This window comes from Chelonia mydas, chromosome 15 (assembly GCF_015237465.2).
Source record: "Chelonia mydas isolate rCheMyd1 chromosome 15, rCheMyd1.pri.v2, whole genome shotgun sequence".
NCBI lineage: Eukaryota > Metazoa > Chordata > Testudines > Cheloniidae > Chelonia > Chelonia mydas.
In genome coordinates, this window is record NC_057856.1 from 25,361,891 (window position 1) to 25,382,222 (window position 20,332).

At 44.1% G+C, this 20,332-nt stretch overlaps 1 protein-coding gene across 20 annotated transcripts in view; it reads left to right on the plus strand.

Annotated features, from left to right (window-relative positions):
- The window catches only part of PITPNM2 (phosphatidylinositol transfer protein membrane associated 2), a 214,146-nt gene extending 194,308 nt beyond the window's left edge, over positions 1 to 19,838 (plus strand). For all 20 annotated transcript variants that reach the window (XM_037878643.2, XM_037878649.2, XM_043529182.1 and 17 more), the window contains 8 exons: positions 2,397 to 2,545; positions 7,256 to 7,372; positions 8,521 to 8,637; positions 8,930 to 9,078; positions 10,460 to 10,609; positions 10,716 to 10,899; positions 14,375 to 14,503; positions 15,177 to 19,838. In XM_037878643.2, the coding sequence (XP_037734571.1) occupies positions 2,397 to 2,545; positions 7,256 to 7,372; positions 8,521 to 8,637; positions 8,930 to 9,078; positions 10,460 to 10,609; positions 10,716 to 10,899; positions 14,375 to 14,503; positions 15,177 to 15,521 (1,340 nt within the window). In that variant the 3' untranslated portion in view covers positions 15,522 to 19,838. The remainder of the gene's footprint in view (positions 1 to 2,396; positions 2,546 to 7,255; positions 7,373 to 8,520; positions 8,638 to 8,929; positions 9,079 to 10,459; positions 10,610 to 10,715; positions 10,900 to 14,374; positions 14,504 to 15,176) is intronic.
- Positions 19,839 to 20,332: the final 494 nt, after the last annotated feature.

Genomic DNA, 20,332 nt, shown 5'->3' on the forward strand with positions numbered 1-20,332 from the left:
CCGAGCAGGGAAAGCAGAGTAACCGAACTGGCACACATATACTTGGAAAAGGCAGCACCGGTACTCTGTCTGCCAGCAGCCCCTCCTGCCCATTATTCTTGCTAGAATCAGGTTAGTTGGCATGGGGAAGCATGGTTCATAGCTGCCATTGCTGGACCAAGGGGCATATGCACATACCAACGCCATAGCTCAGATCACCCTGCTCTGGCTCCTGCTGGGACATCCCGCAGAGAAGTTGTCTGCTCATTTGTGGAAAAAGTGGGCAACTCTTCCCTTGGGCCCAGATTTTCAAATGAGGTGTCTGCTTGGTGGCAGCTATCACATCCCCTCCCATGTCAGGCTGTCTTGTTTTTGTGTCTAGTGCCTTATTGGAGAATGTTCTAAAGAGAACCAGCAAAGCTATTTTAGAGAATCCCAAGCTCCTTGTCCAAGCCCCAGTCCTCCTAATACCACTGCTCTGGGGTCTCTATCTCCTTCTGTGGCTGCTTTTTCATCACAAAGCAGGTGGGAGTTCAAGGCTGCCTGCATCTAGAACAGGGGTGGGCAAACTTTTTGGCCTGAGGGCCACATCGGGTTTCCAAAATTGTATGGAGGGACGGTTAGGGGAGGCTGTGTCTCCCCAAACAGCCAGGTGTGGTCCGGCCCCCGCCTCCTATCTGACCCGCTTCTTGCCCCCTGATGACTCCCCCGGGACTCCCGCCCCATCCACCACTCCTTGTCCCCTGACCACCCCCCATATCCCCCAGGTGTCACTTGTGGGCTGCTGATGGGTCTCAAACTGTGGTCTTGCAGAAGGAAATATTCTGAAGAGCAAAACGAGGGAGTGGGATCTGGGCAGTGGGGGTGGGGCATGGGAGGGAATGTGGGTCCATTTTACAGGGAAGACGTTGGGAACTCTCTGGTCTAGCTGAAGGATCTGACTGGCTGTTTCTTGTGTTTTGGTGGTGGTCTGTGTGTAAACTGCCCCCACTGAGCACATCCACTTCACCACCTCACTCCCATTGGTATCCCTGCAGTGTGGCTCTGCTACTAGAAGAGAGAATGACTTGCTATTAAAATAAGGTCCTTGACTTTTCTGCTGGCTTTTAAATTACCCTGTAGCTCCCGGCTTCCTCTGTAGCTCCCATCCCAGTAGATGCTGATGAAGCCTGGAGATTCGTCCACCGTTTAATGCCCCCATCCTCAAAGCTCACCAGAGCCTCTGTTCTGAGAGCTGCAGGGTTTGCGGACTCCTCGCTGGTTCTCCTGTTGGGCTGGGGGGTTAGTTGTGAAGACACTCACTCCTGCAGAGGCTGAGCAAGTTGCTTCAATAGCACTCCACAGGCTGGCAGCCTGCAGAATGGTGGTGGTGATTATGAATGCATCACCATGAGCCTTTCTCATAATCCAGTCTCTTTCCCCTTCCCAGTGTTTTGCTTGCGTCTTTCCATAGCAACTAACCTGTGGCTCCATTGCCTTTATATTGTTCACTTCGGCTTCTGATATTAATAACAAAATATGGGATTTTACCTCTCTGGGTTTGAGAGGGTTTGTGCCTCTGTGAAAGTTAAAGGGAAACATCCTGTTTGTTTAGTTTTTTGCCTTTAGCAGCATCTGCTAGCCTCTGCTCAAAGCAGGCCCATGGAGCTGAAAGTGACTCAGGTATATGCATGCAGTGTTGTTGTGGCTGTGTCGGTCCCAGGATATTAGACACACAAGGTGGGTGAAACACCAGCTTTTATTGGACCAACTTCTGTTGGTGAGGGAGACAAGCTTTTGAGCTTACACAGAGCTCTTCAGGTCTGGGAAAGGCTGCAGTATGTAGACACATCTATGGCTCTCCCCTGTCCCACCTCCAGAGCAGAGACTCTTTCTATTTCATTTTTACTGTATGGATGGAGAGATTTGTTTGTTCCCCATCACCACGGCATCAGCACATTGTCACAAACTCACTGTGAGTGGCAGTGACCCTGCACTGAGGACACCCACTGGCCCTCCCCAGGAGGTTTGATGACATGTACATGCCCCGTCTAATCTGAAAGTTATTTTGATTATCGCTATTCTAGTATCCACAAGAGACTCTAGGGTATTTATTAATGGCCTCTAATACCCTGGCTGGGCATGGAGTCACCAGCCTTTGATCTGTGTCTCACGTTCCCCTGGGGTGTGGATTAATGGCTAGTTACTGCCTCCCCTCCAGGGACATCCTGTTTGATTTAATAAAGGAGATGTCATGCTCTGTGCCTCGTACCATCCTTGGGTGGCTCATTAATATTTTTGAGCCCTGTTCAAATTTTGCTTCATCTTAACAATAAAATCAACGGGGAAGGAATTGCCCAGTGCAAGGACCCATGGCCTAAGGTTAACATTTAAAACAGCTCTCTCCTCTCTCTTTAACAAGCCTTTTCTTTCATTAGTTGCTGCCAGATGGTGGGGAACAAAAAGAATAGACTATGCCCTTTACTGTCCCGATGCCCTGACTGCCTTTCCGACGGTAGCCTTACCACACCTCTTCCATGCAAGCTACTGGGAATCGACAGATGTAGTCTCCTTTCTGCTGAGACAGGTACCATAAATATTTCATGCTTCTCTCTCTCCTCCCTTATGCCTAACTTTTGTTGGAAAATATTTTGGAGACTATTTTCACCTTGCTGCACCCTCCATAATAACTTTTGTTGACACTAATGGGGGCTCACCATACAAATGGAGGAAAAAATGTACACTTCACAACTGCCACTCCATCCTCTTTCCCTTCCCATGCTGTGTCAAATACAGCTGCGTTGCAAATAATACTTACTGCTATGCACATGGAACACTATGTTTCATGGAAACTACCAAATCACACATGACTTGCTTGGTGCCGGCTTTTGTTCCTGGAGCAGGTTCTTGGAGAGAGGTTCATTAAAGATCTGAATCATTTGGAGTCAATCTGGGCCCATTTCATATCATAGTCTTGCAGCATTGCATGATTTTGAGGCAAAAACCATGTGATGTTTGGATTGAACTTTACTTTGAATTTTTACATCCTTTCAAACCTGAAGCTCAAAGGGAAGCTCTCTGTGCAAAGCCTACATGGAATGAAACAGAAGGAAAAGTTTGTACAAGTTTCAAACTTGGGTTGCTAAAATTAGTGTTCAGTCCTCCATTTGGGCTCTCAAATTAACACTTAAACACCCCGAGGACTATGGATTTTTGCTTCAAGATCCAGAACTTGGTACCACAGTTCAAATTACTTCTCACAGGGTTAGGTAAATAACAAATGATGGTTTCTGGACCATCACATTTTGGATTCTGTCTGTTTAACTTTGGTCACACGTTTAAATTTTGCAAAATCACATTTTTTTTTCTAAAATTCAGTGGGTATATTTCCCTTTAAAACAAAAAGACATTGAAAATAGTTGTTTTCCCAGAAGTGCATGAAACCCCAAAATAGCAGCACTAAGACCCTGGAGGTGAAAACAAAGATGAACTAAAGGGGGACATGTTCTTCTTGATTGCCGTTGTCCACCTGGAGAGAAATGCAAAGAGTAAACAAGAAGCATAAATAGCTAAAGAAGAAACATGCTAGCTTGTGACATATGGGCCAGTGTATTCAAATCAGGGGCCTAAAGTTGGGCTCCTAAATTTATGCTTAGGCAGCTAAATTAATGTAGCCTGATTTTTTTTAGAGACCCTGAATACCACAAGTCCCCCTGAAGTCAGTGGGAGCTGCAAATGCTTAAACCCTGTGAATTTTGGTTGTCTCAATATAGATTTAGAAGCCCAACTTTAGCCCCCCGGGTTTGAAAACTCTTGCCAGGATTATTAAGTTGACAATGTAACTTTAAAGCACAGTGCATTGTCAGAGCATAACGATCCCTTGCTGCAACACAAACATTGCAGTCTGCAGAGAAAAAACACACCAACCCAAAGGGCTGCTCTCGTGACTATATTGCCGTGGCCCAACATCATTCATTTCTCAAACTCAAGCAGAGATGCGCTCTGTCGTTTTCATCACAGCGGAGAGGGGGCTGCTTCTGTGGATTGCAACCCGCTGGCCCTGTCCTTCCAGATGCACAGTGGGCTGGAGTCTCTTCTCTCCATCCTTTCCCTGCCCCAGGTTCTTTCCCTGATAAGGATTTGGAAACATCTTTTCATTTGGTGCATCTTCTGTCGGGCGCTAGCGAGAGAACAGGTCACCCAGTACAAAGGGATAGTCTAGGATCATCACTCCACAGACTAGCTGAACTCGAGCTAGTTGTATCCATTTTGGCTCTGCCCCTGTTTATTCTGAATTGCCAGTGGCATGGTGCTGGAGCATTCAGAGGGGATCTGGCCACTTTGGTGTTGGCTGCATTAGTCCCTTCTGCCAGAAAAACTTCCAGGGGGCCTTCTGCTGAAGGATGGAGAATAATTATTTAATCCCAGTACCCTGATTTTATGCTCAGACTCCTTTTAGTCTAAACCTTTGAACCTGCGTAAGTGAAGTACTAGCACCCTCCCCTCTGCAGCTCCTCAGCACTGGGAAGGATCCAGCTCCTCCTATTGGCCTGGGTTTGCTGTGTATTAGCTCAGCTGTTTAAATTACCCCATCTCTGTTACAGCATATCTGACTGCAGCTCTCCATTATTTATAGCCTTCTATTGGCAAACTCTTTTTTGTTGCTGTCATCCAAGTTTGTCTGTAGGTTCCATAACCATGGGGATGTTAGCACTGATGGCTGTAATACCCTAGTATTAATCGATCTCGACCCTTTATTCCCTGACCTGTCTCTAGTTTCCAACCCAGTGGGCCAATGTTGTACTCACATGCTGTGTCTCCTCATTTTGAACAGTAGGCTCCAATGTGGAACTTTTGCCTAAATGGCTGCAGGAGGGAAACCAGGTGTGTATGTCAGAGCCTTAAAAAGTCTAACACACAAAATATCTTGTTTTAGAAATAGCCCAGCCAGTTACTCAGAATGCAACGAAAACATGTTTGTGTAAGGCAGTGTGTGATTTTACATCTTGTGGCATGAAAAATATCCTTGCCGTCCATTCAAAGCCCCTGGAGCTCAGCAGTGACTGTCTCTGTAGGGCTGTTTGTTTAGCCTTGTCTCTCTCTGTTGCCCCACTCTGCTTCTAGAGCACTATCTTCCTCAGTCCACCCTCCCTATTCTTTCAAGGCCCTGTGCTGCCTTCTTTCTTATTCAACAGCCTAGAATGCCAGCATTGGAAAGCTAATAATAGGGACATGATTTTACTCCTCATTGAAAGGCATTCCGGACAAAGTTAAAAGGAAGCTATCAAGTAGATTTAGGCCCAAACCCTGATGCTTTATTAAAACAAATAAACCCAAATATGATCAGAAACATTTTCATGATTTAAATTTCTCATCAGTGAAGGGCATTATTTTATTCATCCCCTTAGCTTTTCATTCCCAACAGCATTGGGGGTGAGATGGAGGTGGGCAGGTGGATTAGGAGGTGAAACTGAGCAGTCTAGTTTTGCTGTGAGTGAAATGGGAAAATGAAACAGTCTAAATTCTGCAAAGTAAACTGGTCTATCAGATTGCTTCAGTTTTAATCTACATGGCACTACTGGTAACACGTAAGGGAATGTGTGAGGTTTTTAAAATATGTTTATTCACTTGACAGAGCCCCTTTCAACCTTTGCAGGGTCTGGGGAAAAACTGGGGAAAAAAACATCTGATCATAGTACAATTCAAATTGCTCCGTGCAATATCTCTGCCCAGTCCTTTTTATTTTCTGTGTAAGATTCCCCTCTTCTGCAACTGACCTAAGAACGGTCTAGCTGCAATGTGAACCCAGGACATAACCCCATTTCCCTCTGCCGTTTGGTCCAGCCAGCAGATGTCCCCGAATGTTGACTAGTGAGCTTACCATAGGAAATGTTCATACACTTTGCAAATCTCATTGTATCAGTCCATTCATCCCCATTCCAGTGCAGAAACATCACACTTTTATGATGTGCTTGAACTTCTCCATGGACCCAGAGAGCCAGAGCCCCATTCCTCTCCTGAACTCTGGTCTCCTACATCACAGAACACTGCTGGCCCAGTGCTGAACCTGGCTCAATACCTAATGTCTTCATCAAAATGAGAGGAGCACAAGAAGCAAGACAGGAGAATGCCATGGAGAATGCCATGTGTAATGTATTTAAGGAGAAACTCTAAATGACAGGCAACTGGGATTGACTCCAGCCCAATCAGGAAGCCTGCTGGGATCTTAGCCCTCATAGGGTCTGGCTTGCACAGTGTAGTTAAGGGCAGACTTAGTAGGAGTGGAGGGGATGATGAGAATGCTTCGGAAGAACAAGCCTGAGGAAATGACACATGCCGACAAGCGAGCACAGTTGGAACAGGTAGCGATGGATCTGAATTACTGAAATGGCAAGCAAATAATGACTGGAAATGCGCATGTGACTTGAAGGCCTGGCAAGAAGGCAGGCAAGGCTGGAGCACAGTGAGGCAAGACGGTGGCTGCAAATCGTAGGATTCCCTGCAGAAGAGGCAGTTTTCTATAAGTACCTGAGTGCCAAAGTTCTTCCCCTGCAGTGTTTGGTGAATGAGCATTTTCCAAGGGCATCTTTCTGGACATGGTCTCTAAGGAAGTAGCAGGGTCTGCGGTGCCACAACCTCTCAGTTTGTGTTCACTGAACATCTGGGACAAAATCCAAATATAAGCCCAGTGAAGCCAAGAGAGTTACACTAGCAGCCTAGCAGTTATGTATCTGTGATCAACATCTGTGCTTCGTTGCCTTTGCTCCATTTTGTACTCACAGCTTGTTAAACTCCCCTATAGTTCTTTCTGTTCCTTAACTCTTCCCAGACTCATTCCACCTGTCTCGTCAGCTTTTTCTAGCTTCCTCCGGCTTCCTTTTCATCTCTCTCTCATTCTATTCTAACCATGCTTCACCAATAAACGCTTTCACAATTGCCCTCCTATGTGCCTACTTATGATCTCCGTTTAAGGTTCCCTTTTTTTATCTTCATCCCACTTGATATTAACTCAGCTCTGGCAACAACTTTTCCTGGCTCTAAAGATCACGAACGTTGTACCGTTACGAGAAGGCCAGAAAAATATTGTCGGCTAACAATGTAAATTTCCTGCAGGCAAAATTCTATAAAGCCACCTGCCCAGCAAACGCTGCGATTCCATCACATGCTTTGCAAACACAGCAGAGAGGAATAAATACTAAAGCTGGGGGGGGGGGGCGTTCACTATGAAATTCCTGTAGCTCTTGGGTGTTAGCTCAGGTGCATCATGAGTTGCTGATGGGGGCTGCTCTTTCCTTAGGTGATGAGACACGAAAACTCCAGCATTCTGGAACTGGATGGAAAGGAGGTCTCTGTATTCACTCCTTCAAAGCCCAGGGAGAAGTGGCTGCGCAAGAGGACGCATGTGAAGCTAAGGGTAATGCTGTTTCTATTACATGTCTCTCCAAGGGAAACTACTGTTAAATATGATTTGGCTGGATTTGGACCTGTAATAAGAACAATATTAAAGTTAACCAGTATGGGTACAACTCTGTTACTGCCCATGGCCTCCACAATTACATGGGGGTGGAGAGATTGCATTGCAGTAATCGTATGTGTCAGTGAGATATCCCAGTTATAGATTTCTGGAAGAGACAGACACTCTCTCTGCAACAAGGTCTCCTCCATATAAAATACTAAGTGTTGGCTGTAGGTCAAGAAAGGAGACGGAATTGTTTCAAAGCCTGATGTCCTAAATTGTCTGTACAGTAACTGTCATTCCCTGGAGTTCTTGAATCCAGAGGATAAGAAACTTTTCTGATTTCCATGAGCGGGAAGTTTGTTTAGCCAGCAATAATCTGCTGACAGTCATTTTTCCTCCTAATTTGAAGGTGCAACATACAGAATTTTGCACCACAAGGGATCAGATTTTCAAGATCTTCTGTGTCACTGACTATACAGTATTTGTGCCCAAAGGGTCTGGAGTAGTATTACTAGAGAGTGACAGTATCCTTGTGTGATATCATGGCATATGCATGCATAAAGGCCCAGAATTTCAAAGGACAATCGTCGTTTTTGCAGACCCAAATTTTTCCTGTAAGGAGTGGCAGCAGGGAAACCAAGTAGAGGTCCCTTCTCAAAAAATGCTCAGGATCAATTAACTGTAGGTGCAAATTCTACCATTTAGATGACTAGGTAATTAACTGCACCCAGACATCAGCTGCTTGGCCAAGTGCATTAGGATCCACACCCACAATTGATTGTGGGTGCAAATCATGTGGCCATAAATTACTGTAGCTGAAACGGAGACCAAGTGCAGAAGGCCTTTTAAAAGTCTTGTCCTAAATGTACAATACTTTTTTTCCTTTAAAAATGTGTGTTGTTTAATACAGATATAGATATATAATAGTGTGGGGGGAGAAAGGATGTCATAAGAAGAAAATTACTCCTCCAAAAACTCCTGGTTGTCCATGCATTCGGCATTACTATCACTATAGCAACTTTTTCCTGTAAACTCTGCATTAACCATGAGGTTCTGCTGGGAATCTAACTACGTTTGTTCTGTTTTTCCCCTGACATCTGCAGAATGTCACAGCCAACCACAGAATAAATGATGCCATCGCTAATGAAGACGGACCCCAGACCTTGACAGGAAGGTTTATGTATGGGCCGTTAGACATGGTCACGCTCACTGGGGAAAAGGTACATTTGTCTTAGGTGTGAATTGCCCATAAACAGCAGAAGATGTAGGCAGTGGTAGTTGCTGGTCAATGCTCCTTTTGTATCTGTAAACATTAAGAGAGAGAACTGTCCAATTACCCGCACAATCAAACACCTTTGCCTGTGTCCATTAAGAACCCCCTCTGCCCAGCCTATCTATTGCATTACACTAGAGAAAGATTTGAGGACGCCATGTTCAGAGCCAGGTTAGGATCCTGTCTAGTATCAAAGTTACTTAATACTTCCTTAGTCCTGAACCTCCTTTGCCTCCCAGGTGGACATTCACATCATGACCCAGCCGCCATCTGGAGTGTGGATTTACTTTGACACCGAAATCAGCAACAGCAGTGGCCGGATTTCCTACGTTATCCCTGAGAACAAGCGTCTGGGGATTGGCGTATATCCCGTCAAGATGGTGGTCAGGTGCTATGCTTCAGGCTCATTTGGCTTAGCCCCCAGTTTGACAGGAACCTCTGAAATACGACTGTAGACACTTCTCAGTTACTCTGATTGCATGATAGACAATCCACATAAATGTTAACTGGTCAAGTGCAATTCTACCTGAAAAACGATTGTGTTTAAAAAGTGGCATGTTCTCATCAACCGCTCTTCTCCCTATTGTGTTGTCAGAGTCTGATCTGCTGACTTGACGGACAAAACAATTTTACTCTTGTTACCCTGCAGCACCAGTGATGGGACAAAGAGCTGTATTCTGTTTTGCCTCCTGCATCATCATCAGCATTATTAACTAAGTTCCAATTGCTGGACCAGACTTTTCCTCCTTTTCCAGATGTGCAACTTCATTGTCTTCAGTGGAACTGCACAGCTGCGCACACCTTGAGACTGTAAACTTGCACTTGCCCAGGTTCCCCTAAGGGCAGAGCCGTTGTTATTAGTGATGGTGCACAATGCAGAAAGTCTCCCACTTGACTTTTGGATCACCAGGTTTCAGAGAGAGCAGTGCCAAAAAGCATCTTGACGTTGGTGAACTGAGCAAATCTGCTCTAGAGGCATTGAAACACACCAAAGCTGGAACCCCCCACAACGCTAGTCCAAGTCACTGTAATTATATTCATCTAACGTATAGGCATTTTCTGTGGGGCTCTCGCTGTAGTATCATTAATGACTGGGGCAGATTTTTAAAGATATTTTATAGGCATCTGGTGGGATTTTCATAAGTGCCCAACTACCATTGAGGAAAGGCCCTGCACTGCCTCTCAATGGGAGTTAGGTGCTTTTGAAACTCCCGCTTGGCAGCTATCTGCAAATTTAGGTGCCTAAATACCTTTAAAAATATGTCCCTTTATCCTTGCAATAACGCTCCCAGGTAGGAAATCATTAGCATCGTCCATTTGACACATGGGTAACGGAGGCACAGAAAGATGACTTGCCAAATCAGGAATAGAAGCCATATCTCCTGAGTCTTATTCCAGTGCCTTACACACAAGACCTTCCTTCCTCTCCGAGTACATACCTATCAGATCAATGGATAGTCTTCTCCACTTGTGCTGAGATACAGACACAACAGGCCAGATCTGCAGCTGTTATAAATCAGAGTAACTCTGAAATCAGTGAATCTGTGATGATTTACCTCAGCTGAGACAATCTGACCCTTAAGACACAGCAAGTGTAGGGCCTTAGCAGAATTGTGTGTGTGAAGTGATGGCAAGATCTGGCCCTTAATTCTGCATTCCCTGGTCATTTACAATGCTTGCTGAATTGGTATTGCAAATGGGTCTTGTAGCTTTAATCTCTCAGCCAGGTTTGTCCTCTGTTCTTAACCCCCCTATTCCTTTCCATTTAGGGGTGACCACACATATGCAGATAGCTATATCACCGTTCTACCTAAGGGGACAGAATTTGTGGTCTTCAGCATTGATGGTTCCTTTGCAGCCAGTGTGTCTATAATGGGGAGTGACCCCAAAGTCAGAGCTGGCGCAGTTGATGTTGTAAGGTCAGTGGCATGGGAGAGGGCTGGGGGAAATGCTTTCATATTAAATGAATATTTTAACCCTATTGCAAATATAGGTCCATAATACTGTTGTTTTTTTCCCCACTAGGCACTGGCAAGACCTTGGCTACCTCATTATCTATGTCACAGGCCGACCTGATATGCAGAAGCAAAGGGTGGTGGCATGGTTAGCACAGCACAATTTCCCCCATGGGATAGTCTCATTCTGTGATGGGCTTGTCCATGACCCACTGCGGCACAAGGCCAACTTCCTGAAAACCCTCATTACAGACGTAAGCAAGGCCAACTTCCTGAAAACCCTCATTACAGACATAAGCATGAGCTGTCCTGAGATGTGAGCGAAGCGTGGGTTCATCCACGGCTTAGTCAAGGCCTGACCTGCAGTGGGAGATTAACCTGCATTCATTTGATTTTTAGTCACCCTCCCCCCTTTCTTTATTTTCTTACTCCACAAAGGTGCCTGTGCAGTTAAAATGTGTTCACTCCATTCTGCACGGTCTTGCTGCAATCCTTGCTGCTTCCGTTACGAGATGCCTATTGCCGTAGAAGAAATCATGATTCTTGTGCTTTTTCCCCACCTGCTTAGTGTATTTCTGGGTGCCTGTCATATCTGCACGTAAAGGGATGCTTTACAGATAGAGGGCCGTCAAAGAGATTGTGACCTGCAGCCAACCAAAACCCAGAATTCAAGCCTGTCTCCATATTGGGCCGAATCCAAATACCCCAATATCTGGGAAAATTTGGACTGGAATCTCCATGTTTGTGAACGTTAAGATCTGGGGCTTGGGTGAGGTCCATTATATAGATGCAAAGTTCAGATTCAAAGTTCCAGTTCAGGGGCTTGGGGTGGACTTATCTCTACTTGGAGAGTTGGGCCATGTTAGCACTTGGATGAGAGACCTTTAAGGAACATCCAGGCAGGATTGGTGGTGGGGATCTTCTCTCAGACAGGAATGAATGAATGCCCTCTCGTGGTGCTGAGGGTGCATATCATTCTTTAGTTGAAACAAAACCAATATGGTCATTAGAAATCCCTTAGCACTTTTTGCAAGAGAAGGCTTGTTCACCTTGTTGTCATGGCCAGATGCCAGTTGAGGTAGTTACATTCAATCTCCCTAAATTCCTCCTGTAGTTGAACATTAGTGAAGTCCTTTGAGATCCTTGGATGCAGGATTCTATAGAAGTGCCATATAATTTCCTTTATCTTTTGAAGACTGGCCTGCCCTGGCAGTGCTTTGCAGGGCTTAAGAAGACCTCCAGGTCTCCATCTCCCATTGCTTTGGGTTGGTGAGAATTGTAGTAGTATGGGGTGATGCATGTAGTGCTGAGAAGAAAGTGCTGGTTCAGGTGATAGCAGAGCAGCTAGGGAGGGACTTTGACAGATCAGTGAATGTCACAAGAGGTGGCAGGACTTCAGTCCATGCCTTGCTAAGATATTAATGTTGTCAGGCATATCAAAACATGTTAGTTTGCCCGGCAGCAGCCAACTGATGATGATATGGCACTGCTACAGCGCCTTCCCTTGGAGGATCTCAAAGCACTTTATTGCTATTGATCAACCATCCTTCACAACACCTCTGATGTAGGTAAATAATATCCCCCTTTTACAGCTAGAGAATCTGAGACACAGAGCTGAGTTGCCCATCACAGAGAGGATCATCTGAAGAGCCAGTCTTAGAACCCAGGAGTCCTAGCTTTCTGCTCTAACCATGAGATCACTTTGCCTCTCTCCAGCAAAGACTGAGCATACTCTTTGTAGCAGTGCACAACCAAGGAAGTAAATAGGAGTTAACTTCTTGGTTTGTACTCCCTTATCGACGTGAAGAGTGAGGGAGCAAAATCAATGGCATGGTTCTGCAAGGCCCAGAGTATCCACAACCCCTTTCAAATGTTCCCCTCACAAGATCTGGCTCTCACTCAGCATGGAAATTAACCACCCAGTTTTAAAGAGGCTGTTGGTGCCAAAGAGACCAGACAGAGTGTAATAAATGTAAAAGGAATAGAAAGGCACCAACTTTCCTGCATGCAGTTAAACCTGGTCAATCCAAAAGGTTGTTATAGAGAGTGGAAAATGAGGTACAAAATAAAACCTACTGCACAGACTCTGTTTTTAAAGACTAGCACGGTGCGCTCTTCGCCTGTGGGGACGCCCCAAGGTCATACTGCATACATTACCTGACTCTAAGTGGAGAGAGTGCAGAAAAGAGCAACAAGAATTATCAGCGAGCTGGAGGAAAGATCACATGCGCCATATATCTGCAGTTTGGGTATAGGATGACTCAGAATAGGACGTGCTAAATGTCTACTGCATGAGGAGGGTGTAAATTGCCAGGAGGGAAAGGAGTTATTTAGGAATGTAACTAGGAGGAATGGCTTCAAAGAGTTAAGAGTGCAAACATTTATGTCTGAATATCAGAAAAACTTCCTAACCATGAGATCTACTTGTTGTAGGAACGGAAGTGGTGGAAGATTTTTAGCTTGTGACATTTAAAACTGGACTGAGCTGAATACTAGAAAATATGTTGAGGGGATTGATTCTACACTGGCCTCTGGGATGGGAGTAGATGTCACTGCTAGGGCTTTTCGAGCTCTAATATCAATGCGTCTGCAAAGTGCAGTCTTTGGACAGACTTCCATAATGTCATATTGCAGCCTGGTAACTGATGGGCTTTTATCATGTCTTAGACCTAGGTTGTTCGAATTTCCCCTTTATTTCAGTGATTAATCAGGCCTAATTAATGGGGCCATCTTGGTTATCTAGCCCACTGGATCAGACATACCATTGTCTAGCATAGTGAAACAATTTCCATTATTCTAGGGCCAGTGTGCCTTATTCTCCCTAGACCTTGACAAAATGAAAGCCCATCATTAAATACTGAACGCAATGACTGTTGGAATCAGCCTTTAACTTGACATCTAAGTCCGAATGTCAAGAGCGAGCTGTCTTTGGAAACCCCTTGTTACAGAAGATGCCATATTATTATCCCTTGTTGGAAATCTACCTTTCCAGAGGGCACAAAGGTTCACAGATTTGCTACAATGGGTCTTTGGCCAGCTTGCAGCTCTGCAGGCAGAACCAGATGGGTCCATGCTTGATACCAGGATAAGCACCTCCTCCCGCAGAGCCCCACCAGTTTTATTCCACCGCCACAGCTGCAAAATGATCTTCTCAAATGTCTGGGTAAAGAGTAAATGAAATCTTCTGATCTGTGGGAACAGAGCAGTAACTACTAATGGGTAGAAAAATCCAGTGCATCATGCAAGGTGATATGCATAGTTGTCTGTCTAAACCGCCACAAAATCCAACAAAATTAGATATGCAGTCTGGCTAACCCAGCCTCCAGACTAGTGCTGTGTGCTGTGGTCTCTCGGTGGAAGGGAATTCTTCATATAAACAGTTACTGAATATAATTGAAAAATGCTCCCTCCCTGGCTAGTGTTTACAAAACTCCTTGGAACAGAGCTGTGGAGCGTGCCACACAAAGAAAGGACATGAGGTAAACATAGCTACATTCCTATTGTACTTCCTACTGCATTCTGCCCTTGTATTCTGTAGTACAGCTAGAACAGTAATCGGCCTATAGTACAAACCCTCAGCACTGCTGTTGGTTAATTAGTACATATCTCTGCAGAGCATTGTCCAGGTGGGACTTGCAGTGCACTCTTGACTGGATATTCCCACAATCACTGTGAAAAAGCCAAGCGTACTGAGCAGTGTCATAAAATAAACGTTCCCTCTTCCCACAGCTGCACATGAGGATCCACGCCGCATATGGATCCACTAAGGATATTTCGGTCTACAGCTCCATTAGTTTGCCACCCACGCACATCTATATCGTTGGCCGACCAACCAAGAAATTACAGCACCAGTGTCAGGTAGGAATCCAGGTTATTTTGTCTGTAGAACACTCCAGTGGCTGATGCTGTCCCTACTGGAGTTAGTGGGAGTTTAGACACTAACTTCACCAGGAGCAAGATCAGACTATTTTGTAAAGAGGAAGTTCCCACACACCAGGATCCCTCCGCATCTCTCTGAGAGGTGTGAGGGTTCCTTGCTCTATGCATCACCACTATGGAAATAACAGAGTGAAAACACCAGTTGCTGTTCCACTGCATTGTGCTTTGTAGTGTTATATAATTAGATTTTCTTTTAAATGAAGCCCTGTCCACTTAAAAATCCCCCTTTTGTCTGAACTTGTCCCTGCTGTTACTCAGGCTGAGTAAAGCTGAAGATCAGAAGGGGCGGGGGGGGGGGAGAGTTCTCTGTAGAGCTGGTTTCTGTTGTGCATGTACCAGCACCATGTGTCACTGTCGATTGCCTCCCCAGTACAGGGTCAGTCAGTTCCCTCTGTTGTTTTTGTGGGATTTCCATAAAGCAGCAGAGGAAAGAAACATTTAAGAAAGTGATTGTCCAACCACAACTGAAAGAGGGACCTGAAGACAGATGTGGGATCTGAACTGACTGTGACTCCATTTTTTTTTTTTTTGAAAGTTGCTTGATTTCAAGTTGACTCTGTCCTATAAAACCCCCTGACCTATTGTTTCACAGTTCATTACTGAGGGGTACGCAGCCCACCTTGCCCAGCTGGAGTATAATCATCGCTCCCGGCCTGCCAAAAACACGACCCGGATGGCACTGAGAAAAGGCAGCTTTGGTCTCCCCAGCCAACCAGATTTCCTGCGCAAGAGGAATCATTTGCTACGTACCATCTCCTCACAGCCCACGGGGGCGAGCGGGAATGCCAGCCACAGACCTGAACGAACGCAGAGCCAGTCAGAAAGCGATAGGGAGAGAGAGCGGGAGCGCAGCCAAAGAAGCATGAGCATTGCCACTGGGTGCTGGGGCCGGAGCGCAGCCTCAAAACTGGAATCTGGCACTTTAGGTCAGAAGTAGAGCCAGCCAGGAGCCAGTGACAGTCGGCCACAGCCGCCGGAGGAGGAAACAGAAGGAATAAAGGACAAGGCCAGCAGTGTGAGATGGAAGGGTAAATATGGTGCTACTCTCTAACAACAACATGGTATGCTAGGAGGAAAGGCTGGTGTATTTTCCGCATGGAATGTGCAGGCCTTAAAATGGCGTGTTGGGTTTGCAGAGCACTAGCCCGAAAAAACATTTGAAATTAGGGAACCAAGGGGGAAAACAAACAGTTTCCAGATCAAGACCATGCTCTCTTCTGCCTCCTTTTCTTATCCAGGTTTAGTGACTGTAAATATGTGCCTCCCTCACCTTCTTAGCCATCAATCAGATACACGTGACTGAGTGTGATCCTCAGTGCCATGGGGTGGAAGGGGAAGAAGTCTGGTTAGACCTTTCACTTGGGTTGTTCCATTAGCCAGACTGAGAGAGACTGCTGGATACCAGCACTTTTTTGTGTGTTTTTAAACTAAGCATGTCATTTCCAAGGTGCACAGACGCTGAAATGAGAGGCTTCTGCTGCACTGGGTGAAGCAATCAAGTGTTTTACATGTGCAGAGAGCTTAGAATTTATCCACTTTGTACCCAGGAAGATGTATATCAGCAAGGCATTAATGAAGTATCAACTGCTGTTGATAGGAGCCGTATGTCAGCAGATTGATGCTCTAGAAAGTGGGGTCGTTAGTTTTTTGTTTTTGCTTTAAACATTTTGAAAGGTGATGGAATTTAATGTATTAAGCTATTTAAAAAAACAAGGAGTTTTGTTTTAGCTGTTAACAACATCAGCCACTTACTTTACTGTATAGTTCTCCAAGTATTACTGCTGTATATTATTTCAGAAACTAACCACCATATATTTGCAAGTGTCTGAAAGTACTCAACAGCTAGATTGCACTGCATTTCCTGTCATCAAAATGCAGGGTCCAAATATTTCACCACTATCCCCAACTCAGAGACATTTCTTCTTCCCAGGTTCTCTCCAATATCAGTAACAGCTTTCACGGGAATTAGACTTGCTTTTTTTAACTGTAGTTATTCAACTGTAAAACCTCATTGTTTTTGCACTGATAATTTTTAGAATGGAGACCTGTTACCATCTCATGTAGCTACACCTAACTGTTTGTAGTGCATGACAATTAAATATTACTAAGCCAGGGTGTGTGTGTGTATATATATATATATATATACATATATATAGATTTGTGCAAAAGTTTTTCAACAGTAAGGAGACTGTGAGGAAGTGTGCCAACTAAGTTGTGCAAGCTTAAGAAAAGGCCATATCTTAATTTTCCTAGCCTCTCTTTCAGTCGATGTGTCTGAGCTGATGGTTTAATGCGCTGCCATGACCTGAATCTCTCTCTTGCACTGGGCATGCAAGGGTCTGGGAGCATTGCAGAGGTGACATTTCCAGTCTGCAGGACAATGTGCTGTGCTGCTTGCTAGCACCCCCTAGCGACGAGGAGATTGTAAGCCACAAGGTATTCAAAGGTGAAGGACATAATTTAATGAGGAGCAGAGGAGAACAGTGCCTAGAACAGAGGGGTTGCCTGAAAGCCCCCTAGCCCTGCCCCCCTCCCAGGTCAAACTAGCCAGGATTCTGAATTTTCAGCCTCAGTGAAGGGCGCAGTTTTCTGCTTGCACACACCAACTTGGGTATGGGAAATATCCAAACTGGATGGATATTTGGGGCTCCCACCTGCCTATTTCACATGAAGATTTTATATTCATAGCGCATTCATTGGCTAAGTATTGTCCTGCTTTCCTCCACCACAATATACTATGTTTATATCACTTTCTACTTACAAGGATCTTATTTGTAATCGATTTTTTAGACTGCTTCATTTTATTAACGGTTTCAGCACGAAGTGCAGCACCTCTGCACCGAGACACAAAGCACTGTGAGCGCTGCTCTGCTGCGTGGCTCAGAGCTGCAGCAGGCAAACACCTCACTCATCCAGACATCAGAAATCTATTTCATGACTATGGCTTAGACCTCAAGTTTCAAAACGAACTTAGAATGCGTGCTCTATCCCGACAGTGATCTAAAGAGGACAGTGTTTAACTACTGAGAATGTCCATCTTGATGGAGCTTTAATAGATCCACCCGCAAACACAGTGCATCTCATTTACTCTTAGCCTCATTGCAAACTACTACGCCATTCATCTTTGATAATTATCATATTACAGAACATCCCTACAGATTTTTACTACTGAAAAAGTTACTTCCCTTTCTGCTGACTCAGCCTAGTTACCTTGAATGTATATCCAAAGCTACTGGGTAAAAATGTGAATTGTGTCATAGCTTTTTGCTAGTTGAATATTGTACCAAACTGTTGCCATCTGACTTAGAAGCAAGCCGCAGTCCATTCTGTAAAGTAACCAAACCATGATCACAACGCGTATTTGCAAATTTGGATATGGCCTTTACAAAGTTCAATCTTACTCTGAAAGAAGAGTCCACAAACCAAGGCATGACATGTACATTTTTTTTCAAAATGCAGATGAGATGTTAACATTTTCTTGTGTGTAGATAGTGTAAAACTGAGGATAATGTAAATGTTAAAAAAACAAAAGTGGGTATATACAAAGTGAAAGTTATTTATTTTGTGTAGAGAAAAAGTGTCCGGAGGCAACAGAACCTTCAGAGATTATTAATATTAAAATGTAGCTTTTTTTGTTTCAGGCATTATGTACAAAGCAATTATTTTATGGACCAAGTTTAATGTAACTGTCAATGACCGCAGAAGTGCAATATTATAATCACCTCTCCATCACTCCATATTTTAAACCAATAATAATCAGTGAGACTGACAATCGTAGCACCTGTGTTCTGACCCTTTGTTAAGCTTCTTGAATTTTTCAGCCTCTCCCCCATCTGTTTCCATTGTAAGAATCCATACAGAGAAACAATCGTAGTGCAGAATCTTTGTTCATCACTGCAATAATATCAGACGATGTGGCCATGTATTAACATGACATATGCGGATAGGTTTTTTTCACCCATACAAGTACACTGTAGTTCCCCATGAATCTATCTTCTCATACATCCTTGTCTTATTATTGTCTATCTGAAGCAAAGATCAGTATATTACTCTGTCATTCTAAAAACAATAGCAATAGTTTAACTTTGTGTTTATAAACTGCTCTGAAATGTTCTAGGGAGTGATGCATGTGAAACAAAATGTCTTTCTAAATGCACAAAAGAGGCTCCACTGGGATACAGTTAGGGAAAGCTGAATGTATTTTCCATTCTTATTAAAGGGGCACTGTCAGGTTAAAGACCTTATTTACCTTTGTTACAAATAACAGTTCTGTGTTGTTTAAAACAGAAGGAATATTAAAAGTTTATTATACTTTTCACTGTTATGCTGGTTAGTTCCTTTTTGCATTCATCAGTTTGGCCAAGGAAAACAGACTAGTTGGTTCTGGTAACTATCACTTCCTGGTTCTCATGCACTCAGCACAAAGCTGCAATGTTTATATTGTAAGCACTGAACAGAGATATTTATTTATTGGGTTTTAAAAAACAACATCTGTTTCCACTGGAATTAAACATTCGTGGAAACATTTCTGTGGATCTTTTTTTCCTAAAAAGCAGCTTTTCTATAATCTGAACGTTGGGACAGAAACCTGACCCTGTCCCTTTCCGCTTTTTTTTTTTTTAAATCCAAACTATCACTTTAATTCCTTATTTTCTTCTTTTGATAAATCATTAAAAAGGAAAAATTTTACTACCAAAAAGAACGTGTATAGTGTTAGAAGATACGTTAAATGAAAACCAATAGCTAACCAAAGGGTTACGAACAACCTGCTCTTCCCACAAGCAACCTGCACTTCTTGTAGTACCCCTGCTCTTCAGGTATCTTCACCTTTGCTGCATTTTCCTATTAGTTCTAGAAGCCTTACATTTTTCTCCCTCCCCTTGTATGAAAACCCTGGATATCGATATCCTTGACTGTCAATTTTATATTCAATAATGTTCTATTTTATTTATAAAAAAATCTTTTAGGGATACAGATGGGGGGGAAACTACGTCATGGCTTAATTTGACAGACACACCTGCACCCCACCAGGGAATGAGGTTTAGATCCGAGTCTGCCTCTTCCTGGTTTTCATTTTGTGTATTATGTTGTGTGTGTAAAATACTGTTAAGATCTACTTGCTTGTATGTAACAAACCATAACTACTGTACAACTTCCTTCTCCTCCTTGCTGTTAGTGCATTGCTCTAATGCCTGGGTGTGCTTTGTGTACAGTAACTTTGTACATTACACAGATTAAAGAAATGGGAAGGCTATTTTCTGTGTCTGCTTCTTTTGGTGACTTACAAACTGACAGTTAATACATCACAAAAGCTAGGAACTGGGAACTGAAAATGATCCAGTTTAATGAAAGTGTCCAATGGGATTAGATGGCAAAGACGTAAACTGCTGAGCAGAAAAACAGAGGGGCTGAAAACATTGACATGAGGCAAATGGAACCCAAATGGAAAAGAGAGAGACAATTACAAGCACTCTGTGCTCTGAACTGAAGATGTTCTACAGCCAGTGAGAGAGTGAAATGATGGGGGACAGTAAGTGAATCAACGACAGCAGAGCGTGAGAGTGGAGAACAGGGAGCCACCCAACAGCATGTGGGAGCTTCCCTTTGAACTGGCTGCCAGTAAATGCACAATCCGTAAAGCCTAAGTCTGGCTAGCTCAGGGGCTGTCAGCGCTGCTGCCTTACACGGACCCTTCCAAAGGGGGAGGCTCAAGTGAGCTGCACCCTCTCAAGCAGGCCCTTTCCTCTG